Source organism: Candoia aspera, chromosome 6, assembly GCF_035149785.1.
Source record: "Candoia aspera isolate rCanAsp1 chromosome 6, rCanAsp1.hap2, whole genome shotgun sequence".
Classification (NCBI taxonomy): domain Eukaryota; kingdom Metazoa; phylum Chordata; class Lepidosauria; order Squamata; family Boidae; genus Candoia; species Candoia aspera.
The window spans coordinates 31,088,285-31,102,109 of record NC_086158.1 but is presented as its reverse complement, the minus strand read 5'-3'; the positions used below and the strand labels follow the sequence as shown (position 1 = coordinate 31,102,109).

At 36.7% G+C, this 13,825-nt stretch overlaps 1 protein-coding gene across 1 annotated transcript in view; it reads left to right on the top strand.

The window, feature by feature from the left end:
• The window catches only part of COL4A3 (collagen type IV alpha 3 chain), a 70,516-nt gene extending 61,478 nt beyond the window's left edge, over positions 1 to 9,038 (top strand). Inside the window, exons 44-52 of the mRNA XM_063307780.1 lie at positions 290 to 362; positions 2,654 to 2,725; positions 2,891 to 3,010; positions 3,468 to 3,566; positions 4,688 to 4,900; positions 5,812 to 5,989; positions 6,552 to 6,666; positions 7,214 to 7,386; positions 7,933 to 9,038. Of these exons, the coding sequence (XP_063163850.1) occupies positions 290 to 362; positions 2,654 to 2,725; positions 2,891 to 3,010; positions 3,468 to 3,566; positions 4,688 to 4,900; positions 5,812 to 5,989; positions 6,552 to 6,666; positions 7,214 to 7,386; positions 7,933 to 8,017 (1,128 nt within the window). The 3' untranslated portion in view covers positions 8,018 to 9,038. The remainder of the gene's footprint in view (positions 1 to 289; positions 363 to 2,653; positions 2,726 to 2,890; positions 3,011 to 3,467; positions 3,567 to 4,687; positions 4,901 to 5,811; positions 5,990 to 6,551; positions 6,667 to 7,213; positions 7,387 to 7,932) is intronic.
• The last annotated feature ends 4,787 nt before the right edge of the window (positions 9,039 to 13,825 follow it).

Genomic DNA, 13,825 nt, shown 5'->3' with positions numbered 1-13,825 from the left:
AGATACCTATATTAAAATTAGAGATATAATATAACTTTTACTGGCAAAGTAGCAGTGCTACTTTTACTTTTAGTGAGAAAATAGAAATGTAAGGCCAGCAATTATGAGGAATGTATCATGTGGGATTCAGGAGTGTTTATCTTTGCCAATTCTCCATTGCCAATGCTTCTGTTTGCTTGAGATCGTTTCCCCTTAACAATGATGTCCATTCTCTCTCTACCCTACTCACAAAATCTGTTGAAAACAGATTAAAACTGAAAAAAAGATTATTTTTTTCCTTGACCTATAGGGAACTGAAGGTATCCCTGGCTATCAAGGCCCTCGTGGTGAACCTGGATTACCAGGATTACCAGGAATAAAAGGTATTTGCCTATTTTGTCTAATTCTAAATGCCATAATGTCTCACTTATATATCATGCATCATGACTATAATTTGGATGCTGTAGATAGAGAACTTCCTCTGCTGGATTGATTGTTTGAATGTTGTAAACTTAGTTCCAACTCTTAGCAACAACAAAGACTTTTTCCAGGATGATCTATAGGGGCTTGGATTAATGCAGCTCTGAAGCTTTGATTTCTTGCAAGGATTTTACAAAATTGACTCTAAGATATAGAAAGCATCTTGTCTGTTTCCTTGCCATTTCCCCCTGAGCCCATACCTCAAAAATGAACAAGAAATCAAGACAAACAGAGATTGCCATTCCACCTCCTCATTGTTGTCACTGCCTGCATGCCACAAGATACGATGTGAACAGGTATTTTTCTTTGTTATCTCAGAAACCAGGTTGGATTATATTTTGCACAACTTATAAAGTAGGAACTGGCAGGCAAAAAGCCTTAAATTTAAACTCAGATTTTGAACCTAGAAAGAGACCCATACTAAGTACAAACAAATAATCAAATTTTATTTGATCCTAGAAAGAAAAAGATAGAAGTATACTTCAAAAAGGATCAAAACAGGTTGTAGGTTCTTGCTAGTTGACGTGGAGATTCTCAGCCAGTGATCTCCTCTGATAGTGTACTCAAGGGATCCATTTGACCACAGAGGACTGGCTCCAGCTAGGAAGACTCCAGTGCAGAATTGACCTGTTTCTGTCTTGGATGAAATCCAAAATTTATTGCTGTGCACTCTGTGCTTGTCCTTCATCCTTGTTATAAACTGACTTCCTCGACAGGGCTGGCCTTTAAACAGAAAGATCCAAAACAGTATTGCTGAGAAGATAAAAGAGATGGTTTTGCTAACATCTGAAAGTTTTCTGTAAAATAAAGCCAAATTTCTAGAATAAAGCATACAGCAGTGCTATGCACGTAATAAATAGTTCAAAGCTTCATTTTAGATCAATGTTAAGGTTAACAAGGTGAGCTTAAGCTATACTCCCAGGTTCAACTAGGCAATTTGAGTCAGATTTATCCTTAAGCTTGACCTTTCTCAAGCTACTGTTAAATACAGATCCAGTAAAATTTAATCCAAAAAAAACTATATACATAAATCATATAATAAACAATAACATTTAACCAAGCTATTATTTCCCTCCTTGAAATACAACTGTATGGAGCACTTGTCCTATTGATAAATTGTTTTCTTTGGAAGGTCTTAAATGTACTTCATTTTGGATTTAAGATTGCCCTAACGCTATAGCTAATGCAGAATTGTGCAGCTTTGCATTTAGGTAAAACAGGCTATGGATAGCTTATTATAATTGCATTGATTAAAACTCATCCGCACTGATTTTCACTTATTTTTTCTTGCATTTGCCTTTCATCTTGTTCACACTGATATTTTACTAAACTTCGTAAGTGTTTCTTTCTATTGTCCAAAGTTGTTTTGGTTCCTGTGTAGCTTAGTGCAAGCAAAGCTCTCATTACATGCACATTGAAATTGGGCAGCTCTTTACATGCAATTACTGAAGAAGAGATGAAGTTGTAGGTTGTAATGTTTGCCTTTTGTAAGGGCTATTCATAAAGGGCTGAATGTTACATTTTCATGGAGTGTAAGAATAGTCCACTTTCTTGGCAGGCTGAACAAGAATATGTGTTCCTTTTACCTATCAATCTCTCACACCAGTAGGATGTTTTGAAAAAATCCTCCTGTATATGGCATCTGATATGACAAATTCCACTGAGCCAAATGATGGCTGGCATGTAGTAACTGATCTATTAATTAGGTCTCAGGTTTTACTGTACAAAAGAGTGCAACATATATAATATAAACATGGCCCCTAACTTCAGCTTAAGGGGAAGAACAAATGTTCAAAATACATTTGTGAAAATTTCAGAAACATTTGGAGGGTATGTGTTGTCTCTGAAACCAGCATTTCATAGCCATTTGGCTTGGAGACCTTCACCTACTTCGTATGTTCAAGTCACACCAACAATGAAAAAAGATGCAATAACTGGCCAACTCAGAAATTTGGGAAGAGCAGTATTTGTACTGAATGTGCATTTTTATGCATATTTCTTTGAGAATAGATCCTATTATAATACCAAAAACAAACAAACAACTCCTCCCCCCCAAAACTCTGCACTATTGAAATGATATAGAATAGTAAATTGGGATATGCGTACAATAGTTACACGAGCTTCATAGAATTCACAAGTATTCTTTGACATTATAATCATATAATTGCTGTCTAATAATAGATCTTCCTTTCAGGAGAAAAGGGCAATCAGGGACCACCTGGACCAGCCGGAATAGCAGGTCCTCGAGGGCCAACGGGACTACCTGGTAGCAAATATACATGATCTTTTTTACTTAATTGTCTTGGATTTTTAATATGATTTGCTTATAAATAATTGTAATTGTAAACAATGGTAATTAATTGTACTGTATAATGGTAATTATAAATTGATAAACAAGCAACCTGTTACTTGCTTGGATCTTCATTACTAGGCCAGCCTGGACCATCAGTGAAAGCAGTTTCTTTCCCTGGAAGCCCAGGACCTGCTGGACCTCCAGGAAGCCCAGGAAGCCCAGGAGATCCTGGTCCCCGAGGGTCACCCGGGCTTTCAGGTACAGATTTCCTTCCCTCTATTTCAGGTTTCTCAAACTCAGCAACTTTAAGAGTTGTGGACTTCAACATGCTGGCTGGGGAATTCTGGGAGTTGAAGTCCCAACCTCTTCAAGCTGCCAGGGTTGAAGAACACTGTCTATTTGATCTAGTCTGATGTAGTGATTACTGCCCCAGGGTTACTTAGAGCTCTAGCTGGGGCTGCCTTTCTGTCTGGTTTGGACATTTCAGGTGTTAGGGGGCTCAGGAGCTATGCTGGTCTCCAGAAGAACTCAGAGAGACAGAATACCTGCACTTGAGGGTGTTTCTGGGTAAAATACGGAGGGCTAGTTATTAGTGGCAGTTATTTGGGGCTTGTCTTGCAGTGAGTTCACATCACGTCTTCTCTAGAGCAATCCCTTCCTTTTTAATTATTGATTTTAATGTAAGTTAACATTTTTCTTCTATTGATCAATTCAGGACCTCCCGGTATAAAGGGCCAGTCGGGCCGTCTTGGGATTCCAGGTACATTTGGACCATCTGGACCTAAAGGAGAAAAAGGATTTCAAGGGCAAAAAGGTACTCTAATAAGGAGTGGTGAACTTATTACAAAAACACTCTTTTTCCAGGAATGTATTTATTTATTTATTTATTATTTAAATTTATATCACTGCCCATCTCCCCCAACGGGGGACTCTGGGCAGTTTACAATAAAAGTAATAATAAAAACATATAAATCTTAGTTTATTCCTGCATTCCTGGAATATCGAGACCAAAGAAAAGAATTAAGCTTCAAGGACTGGAAGGTTTTTGAAGATTATCTGGACTTCACAAGGCAGGGTGTTAAATTTGAGACTTGAAAGGAGAAAGCCCTCTTTGTAATACTGAGATATGTAAATGCCCTAGTTTATTTTGAAGTGGGATAATTGTTTAATTGTGTTTATCAGGATGGTCTCTTAAAGGTTTAGACAGATGATTTTGTTATTGGGATAATGAATCTATTTTGGGTAAAAGCATATTAATAAGGTTATTGCTTAAATATATAATGGTAACAAGATCTAATGCTTAACTATAAATGCTTTGGTTAATTGCATAAATATATCAGGATGTTTTTTTAAGGGTCTTGATGGATGTGTGTGTTCCTTTTTGAATATTAATCAAATGTAGACAGGCCTTATTTTTTGTTATTTAAGCAGGTAGAGAGGAGTAAAAATGTAGTGAAGAAGGATAAGCTGTTAGGTGAAAAACTATGCTGTAAAAGGTTTTTTATATTTTCTTTAAGAGGAAAAGATAGTTTGTATTAAAGCAGAATGTTATATTGAGAATGGAAATGCTTTATAGAAATAATGTTTGTTTTAGTTTAGAGTAAGAGATTGATACTGAGTTATGTATATCTTTGTGGTAGAAAGTCAGAAGTCACTATGTAGTAGTCCCCTTTGTATTTAGTTCTTTTTTTTCTTGTAGTATTCTTTGTTTCATTCTTTGTAGTTTTTATGTATATGTTAAAAAATATAATAAAACTTTAAAACCAAAAGAAACACTCTTTTTCTTAGTCCATGTAATGGAATGAAATATTTGGATTTTGCCATGTATCTGACTACAATAATCATGGAAATAATCTGTATATTTTACACAGAGTTTGTAGCTGGACAGATTCACCAATATTTTTAATTGTTATGTTTTAATTAATTTATGCATAGCTTTACCTGGATTGCCTGGATTGCCTGGTATAAAGGGACTTCCTGGATTCCCAGGAAGCTGCATCTCTAGTCCAGTGAAAAGAGGGTTCATCTTTTCCCGGCACAGCCAGTCAACAAAAATACCATCATGTCCATCTGGGACAGCTCAGATCTATAGTGGTTATTCTCTTCTTTTTGTACAAGGAAATGAACAAGCACATGGACAAGACCTTGGTACCTTTATGCTTCAATTTACTTTTCCCTTAACAAGATACTGTATAAAGTTTGCTTTGCAAAAGCAAGCATCTCATGTCCTGGCTAAGGTAACATATCCAACAGTGCAATTCTAAACATAGTTTTTAAGTAAGTGTATTTCCAGGCAACTGTGACTACATCTGCATCTTAAGGATGAATCTTTCCTCCACAGTACTTTTCAGGATATAGATATATGAACACTTCAGAGCAAATAACTTTGAGATGGGCAGCTAGATTAAATAAATAAATAAATAAACAAACAAACAAACAAACAAACAAATAAATAAATAAATTTCTCTCTTAATGAGAGTTTTGGGGCAGGAATAACTGCCAGCAGAAGCATTACTCTTTAATTTCTTTATGTTCTATTTTAGAACCCTATGAGCTAGTTGTTTCAAAAACACTGAGCAAAAAAAAAGTTGCAACATTAATCAATTTACATGATTTTCTAGCTATTTTATTTTAATGTACTGTATACCTTCCAATTGTATATTCAACATTGCTTTTCACAGAGCAAGGATAATTCCAAGGGAATTAAACACAAAATATTTCCTCTTCCCGCAGCTTTTCATACTTCCCTATTAAAAACCTCTGCTCTTCTTTTGTTCTCTCAGATTAGTTTTTTTCCAGAGTTGTCTCTATTACAGCATTTCCCTGCAGTGTATGGATTTATCTATACCAGTGTTTCTCAACCTCAGGAACTTTAAGTTTTGTGGACTTCCCCAGGGCTGGCTGGAGAATTCTGGAAGTTGAAGTCCACACATCTTAAAGTTCCTGAGGTTGAGAAACACTGATCTATACTAATGCTATAAATTAAATACTATAGCATGCCTATAACAAAATAGGATACTATATAGAACTCACCAGAACTTCTCTTCTGAATCATCCAGGTACAGCTGGCAGCTGTCTGTCAAGATTTACTACTATGCCCTTTTTATTATGTATTCCCAATGGGGTCTGCAGATTTGCTTCTCGCAATGATTATTCATACTGGTTGTCAACAGAAAAAAACATGCCTGCAGATATGGCACCAATTTCTGGAAAAGCTTTAGAGCCCTATATTAGCAGGTAATTTTTCCTCCTTGATTAACCCTTCTAATTTCTATCCAGATATTTATTCTATAAATATCTTTACATGAGGAACACTTAAGTAGATAAACTTCTGGTTTCCCAAAACAAAATCAAGATGCATAAGTGATTTTGGGGAAAGACGAATAAAGAGTAAATTCAAAAGAAATGAACATTCAGAACAAAATGATGTCAGCTCAAGTTAGATCTAATATAGATAGAAAAGATACCGTTTTTAAAAAAATATTCCATTTCTGTGTGTCCTGCTGGCTACTTGGTTTATCAGCATTTTCTTCCAGCCCTGATTTACATTCCGCCCCTCACTCTCACTTCACTGCTTGGAGTGCAAAAGGATCTGAGGGGCAGTCACATACTCTGAAGCTCACAGCCCAGTACCCAGATAGACCAAGCTTTCCAAAAGTATCATTGAGAGCAGGTATGTAGGAGAAAGAAAATGGACAACACTTCCAAATGCTAGAAGTTCATTTGTATGCTACAGTTTCTTTCTCCCTTTTTTTAATGAGCATTTTATCATCTGATACATTGGTCTCTTCCTTTGTAGATGCACTGTCTGCGAAGGTCCTGCAATGATGATAGCAGTCCACAGTCAAAAAACTTCAGTTCCATCGTGTCCTCAAGGCTGGCAATCTCTTTGGAAAGGGTTTTCTTTCATAATGGTAAGAAGAAAGAAAGAAACAAGTACTGCTTTTTGTTTGGAATAACAATTCACTGGGCAAGGGATTAAAAAACAGGTTATGAAAGTGCCCAACCAAGATGCTATCTACCATTTATTAACCTTTGTTATTGCAGTGAGGTGGGAGGAAAGGTGCAGTGGCAATTGATGAGATACTTGTAATCCATCTTACATGTAAGCTGCATCTGCATAACCAATCTGTCTTCCCTTTCCCCCTTTTCCCCCCAATTTAAATCCTATGTCAGTCTTGCCATTCTATGCATCTGATGAAATGAGCTACAGCTCATGAAGGCTCATGCCTCCTAATAAAATTTCTTAGTCGGAAATTTTTGTTCTTCTCTGATGCTAGTAATCCCAGTAATATTAGCAAAAACTACCAAATGCTATGTAAAAGTAACCTGGATAAATTATTTGTGGTCTTAATATTCTGGGATACAATTAGCTCCTCACTGGAAGTCTAAACACTGGTATTTCTTATCTGCAGATTATTAAGCGAGACAGGTTTTTATGGAAGACATTTATCATTACAGTATACAGGTGCAGGCTCAGAAGCTTCTGGACAAGCTTTGGCATCTCCAGGGTCATGCTTAGAAAAATTTCGTGCCATTCCATTCATTGAATGTCATGGCCGAGGGACGTGCAATTATTACTCAAATTCCTACAGTTTCTGGTTGGCTTCACTAAATTCAAGAAGAATGTTCAGGTATGCTTATTTATACTACTTTGTCAGTGAGGCAACTTAAAATGTGTCAGTCCATTCCTTCATTGTACTGTGATATGCTCCCTCTTGGCCAATTTACAAATAAAACTCACATTTGTATCTATGTTTTGATAACTACCTGCCATTATAAGCCTTATTTAGCAAGTTATTTTATGACAACCGACTGTTTACTGTTATAGCTGTGCAATGCTTCTGATTCAAAGACAAAAAGGTGTTTTGGAGGGTGTGCGTGTGGAACTCCTGCCTGCAACTATTTAAAGGAGCCACAACTTTTCCTAGGATCACCCTGAAGATTCCAGGGAAAAGATATCACTGTTTTAAGGAATCACAGACAAATGCTATTTGAGGGCATGTGTTTTATGTGTAAAGCAGCTTTTTGTCTTCAAATGCAGAGCACTGCATACTCCTAATTACTATTTTTTACTTTTTGTACTTGTGTTTGAATCAGTGTTTATTAGCTTAATGTTCAAGATATGGGAGCTTTGTTTTGTTTAAAATACATTATTAAATTGCTATTTACCTTTAAAGGAAACCACTGCCACAGACTCTGAAAGCTGGGGAAATGGAAAATATCATTAGTCGCTGTCAGGTCTGCATGAAGAAACCCAACTGAACAGAACTGTCATCTGAAAATTAAGTTCCAGTTTTGTTGCCCAGAGAAAAATGCCTGAAACTAAACCAAATGCTTTTATGAACTTTTAATAACGTGCATTACAACTGTGAGACAGTATTTGTACCATAAAGTAGAAAATCAGGGTTGCACAATGATGAAAAGTGCAATGTTTTTATTGTTTTGTTTTGCTAAAATGAAAAACATGATCCTGAAAGCAAGTATTGGTACCTGCTGTATTACACAGCTGCCAGTTTCTAAACACTGCCATTCATGGACCCTTACAGATTATGAATTATGGTGTCATCAGTCTTTTAAACAGAAAGGCTGAAGCTCCCATCTTGCGATCCTGTGCTTTTCTAACTATGAAATGGAGTAAATAGCGATCACTGGATTATGTATTATTCAAAGCAAATATTATGTACACTGACATTTTGGCTTTATATTCAAGGATGGTTGAAGAAATGAATAAAACATTTCTGAATGAAACTTCTGAAATGCTACCTTCACTATTCACCCTTCCTTTGACTAAGAAATGGAAATAGCAGCATTTCACTTCAGTGCAGCGCCAATATGTCTTCACTGGTTGGAAAGGAACTTATAAGAAAATGTTGATTACTTAAAGACAATTTATATATATTGTTGGATCTTACTAATAGCAACTTTGTTCCGGTTTCCTGGCCAAATCTTTAATTCCTAAAAATTTGAGAGATGCAGCAGCTTCAAGGAGTAAGAGCTTTACCTCAATGGAAGATATAGGCGATGCTCCCTTGCATCTATTGTCTGGCTGCATTCACGTAACTTGCTTAACCCCGTCAATTAAAAATCTAGCAGCTGCATTTCTCCAACATGCTAAGCTCAATTAATTTTAACTTTACTTAGTTTTTTTAGTGTGTTGTGCCAACCCCGCCCATTTGAATCCTGAACTTTTCAAAGTAATATGTGAAGGAAACTGGCTAACTTTTAATCAGTGTATTGCGTGAGCACAGCCACTGTGTATCTTTCACTGCAACTGCAGCCATTGCCAACATTACTCTTCATTTGCCTGCCAGACTCCTGCTGCACTACCTCAGCTGTCTTCCTTCCCTTCTTCTTCCTTCTCTCTCTAGACACACAATCACACATATACTAGTAAACCTTATTATATTTAGTGAATTTAATTCCCAGCTCCTAGCAGTCTGGGTCCAGGACTGCAGCCTTAACTGATTACTTGGTGGTTCTGGGTTAAATACAGATAAATTAAAAATGCTTTAGTCTCACTGAAATTGACTAAGTTAAACAGGACAATTTATTCCTAAAGGTTCCTTTATTCCTATTTCCTATTTCAGTTGGACTAAAAAAAGGCCTAATCCAGTTAGCAGATGTTCTCTGTATGACCTGATGTCAGCTGGGGAAGATCCTCACCCTCTTCTGAATCTCCACTACATCCCCCAAGGTGCCTACCCTATCTGTTGTCAGTAAGGAATAATTTCCTACCCACCCCACAAAGCAGACAAAAGACCTTTCCCTGACTCCAGTAAGCCTCGTTATAATACGAACCTTTTCAAGGTTTGCCTGTTGCTAGGAAGGATTAATCCCCCACCTACACCTCTGTCTACCAATTAAACCCCCATCCTCCACTTCAGTGAGGCTTTAAAATAACTTCCATTTATGTCGGTGGAGGCCTTTTAAAGCCTCATTGAGACACAAGGAGGCAGTTTTAAAAGAATGCCACATTTTAGAGGTGTAACCCCCCCGTGCCCAATGTCACAAGACTCTCTTGAAAAATCACCCCCACATAGAAGTAAGGCTTTACAATAATCTATGTTAACATAAAAAAGAGGCTATTTTAAAGTCCTATTGCAGCAACCCCTTGTAAAAAAAATGTTCCATGCATAGCATCAAATACAACGCAAGTGAGAGAAGGGAAAGATTATACAGTAAATGAATTGTGTATGGGGGGTGTTCAAAATGTGTTGAAGGCTCCACTGTTACAGTAGGATATTTCTGCCAACTTGGAGACACGGCCATTCTATTGCCAATGTGTACCCTCTCCCATGGTTCTCAGGAATTAGTTTTGCCCCCAGGCTGAAATAAACTCTGCACTGTGTGTCTAAAGCAGTGTTTCTCAACCTTGGCAACTTTAAGATGTGTGGACTTCAACTCCCAGAATGCCCCAGCTAGCATGCTGGGAATTCTGGGAGTTGAAGTCCACACATCTTAAAGTTGCCAAGGTTGATAAACACTGGTCTAAAGCAAGTTTAATTTAATCTGAACCCAGACTGCTGGAGGAAAACTGACTGATAGGCTGTTCAGGTATCATGAAACACAGAAAAAGATTCACTGCTATTTTTAAACTTGAAAGAGTTAGGGTTTTTTCAGGGTGTTGATGTACCATAAATGAATGATACAGTTACACAAAGCTGAGCATTTTGCTGAGTATTCTGTTATTAAGTAACGTGGTAAATTAGTTTGCAAGGCATTGTGTGACAAATATATATTAAATATTCAGATAGAATGTACAAGACTGTTTTATGGTATCTTAACCATTGCAATAAATACAACAAAATCTTAAGTCAGATATACATATTTAAGTTGTGTTGACAAGTCAAGCATATTAGTTGAATTTAATGTTCTCTCCATGAACCTGAATAATTTTATACAAAGGATTCACCTTTAATTACAATACTATACATATTAATTCAGAAAAACTATTGTTTTCAGTTAATGTCTATTTGTAAAATATCAGTATAAATAAACCATCTTTATTAGCAAGGGAGATTCCTATGCACAGTTTGTGGAAATATTCATCTGTATGCTGAACAATCATTGTAAGGCACATCCAGTTGAACTTGATGAATTAATATAATGAGAGCCAGTTTGGTCTAGTGGTTAAGGTTCTGGGCTTGGAACCAGGAGTCTGTGAGTTCTAGTCCTTCCTTAGGCATGAAAGCTGGCTGGGTGACCTCGGGCCAGTCACTTTCTCTCAGCCCAACTCACTGCAATGTAGACTAGCCTCCTTGTGGTGCACCCCAGGCAACGTGACTTGTCACGGCTAAATAGTCTACACATCTGGCTGCTGGACCTCACAAGGATTTCCCAGCAAGAAAAAGCAGCATGAACACCAAACTGCTATGCCATACGATTAAAAATAATAATAATAATATAATGGGGGATTCACATGTGTGTCCTTTGGGAACTAATATAATTGTATTTGTGTGCATTAAAACACAACTGGAGCTAGATTGGGATTTTATATACAATAATTAATGTATAATATATGTATGAAAGTGTAGTTCAGAATATTCTCTATTTGTAATGCACCTGAAAAAGTATTAAAATTAACAATAAAGTTGCAACTATGTTTGATATTGTACAACTGTAGGGTTGCACTAGTTCACCATAGAGATCAGATCATATTAATTTATTTTCTTTGTATATAAATAAGCACACCTACCCATCACACTTTTTTTGTGTGCTTTTGAGGATAGTCTCTGCAGTTTTCTTGGCAAGGTTTTTCAGAAATGGTTTGTCATCGCCTGCTTCCTAGGGCTGAGGGAGAGTGACTGGCCCAACATCACCCAGCTGGCTTTGTGCCTAAGGCAGGGCTAGAACTCACGGTCTCCCAGTTTCTAGCTGGTGCCTTAACCACTACACCAAACTGGCTTTCACACTATTCCACAATAATTCCTTATTGTGAAATAAATACATTACATCCATAAATACACTGGGGAACCAAGGGGAAAATCCTGCTCCATTCCAACAATTAGTTAAGCATTCTATTTTCATACATGGTTTTCCTTTCTTATATACTGTAAGTGTGTGATTCTGTATAGAATATCCACTGCAGAATAAGTAGCACTATACTCAAGGGGGCTTACTCTGAAGTAACTGTGATGCAAGATCTCTCCTGAAGTACTATTGCTTCCTCATTTCTAATATGTAGTTTTGGAGGTAAATGCATTTACTTGTTTTAATGCTTTTAGTATCTTTCTTTACAGTACTTTATAATCCTATGCATAGATGTAAATCCCAATGAAATCCTTGGTGCTTACTCTTAAATAAATATGCACAGAATCGCATTCATATTGGTAACAACTTTCCAAAAACATCTATATCAACGATGATTATATTACATGTTTGGTTTGCAATGCAAACAGAGGTACTAATTCAAATGTGTAGATTTCCAGAGTAAATAAAATGTTCTCCTGAGATAGATTATGTAATAATTTTATCATATTGCAAATTATAGGGGATTCACTTGTATGTCCTTTGGGAACTAATATAATTGCACTTGCACTCTTTATCATACTACTTTTTAAAAATCCAACTATTTATAACAGGATGTGATCAAATGCAAAATCTCTTTAAGTGACATTTTATCAAAACAACAGGACATTGGAGAAAGCAATACATTTCTGAGACCAGATTTACAGTATACCTGAAACTTAATACTGTATACTACTTCAAGCATAACAGAAGACTATCATGCCCTTTGGACAAAATTTGGAGATAATACCATGCTAGAGGACAAAATCACATTTCCAAATTACCAGGATGATCTTCAATGATTTTTATATAAAAGATTGGGACACCTGGCTTGGCACTGCATGTGAACAGGAATACCAGTTGGCCACCATCTGAATATGAGCAAGAAGTGAGATGCAGCAGGTAAAAAAATCCAGTGTGCTGCATTGATAGAGCTGCTGTATCTGGAACATAATAATTTCACTGTACTCTGCACTGGTTAGAATCGCTGTATCCAACTTTGGTACTACACTGTAAAAGGGATATGAAGAATCTGGAGAGAGTTCAGACGATTGCTACCAGGAATGATGAGGGATCTGGAAAGTGAGCTCTATGGGAAATGGTTTAAAAAGCAGGGCATGTTTAGATCATAAAAGAGAAGAGTAGGGGGAGACACAACAATCTAAAAGAAAGGAAGTGGAGACCTTCTGTTGAAACCAAGGGCAGTACAAGTAAAATAAAATAATTCTGATTTGCGTATTAGGAAATTTCTCACAGCTGTTAAGCAGTGGAATAGTTTGTCTGGAACAGTTTTGGATTTCTCTTTGCTTGAGGTTTTCAAACAGGGACGAGGGGACCACCTGTCAGTTCGATTTAGTGGATTTCATTGCTAACCAGATTGGACTAGACGACCCATAAGATCTTTTCCAACTCTCACATTTGATTCTGGCATTGAAGAAGGGGCAAAAAGGGAAGCAAATGTGGGGCAGCCTCTGCATACTTTCCATTAAATCCTGTCACAGTCCTTATACTGAGGCAGGTATATGGTGAGCTTCCTACAATAAAATGAACGCCAGAAACAAATTGTGTAAGTGCTATACAGTATTGCAGCTCAGCAAGCACTAAACATAATTTTTAAAATACCATGCGAAACAAAATTCACTTTTAGAAAGAGGCAACTTATGTGTGAAGTGCTTTAAACCCATGCAAATACAATGTAAATATGTTTGCTTAATTTATTATTTTGTGTATTTAAGTTTTTAGTAAAGTATTTATAAACAGTCATGGGAAAACGTATGTTTTGCGGGGTGGCACACTTATTTTTACATAAATCACATGCCACAAATATTACGTTGATACTAAGTTTGCCAGATCTGTATACGACAGAAAACCGGAACAAAATTTTAAAGGAAGATTTAAGGTCTTTTTAATCCTGATTTTCTAGATCTTTATCATCCTCGGACTCCAATACTAATATTTAAAATCTTTTTGAAGGAAGCTGTATTTAAAATAAACTACGAAAAAAATAAAACAAGCCACCCGTTACAGTGGTCAATCTCCTCGAACCAGCCAAAGGAAGAAAAC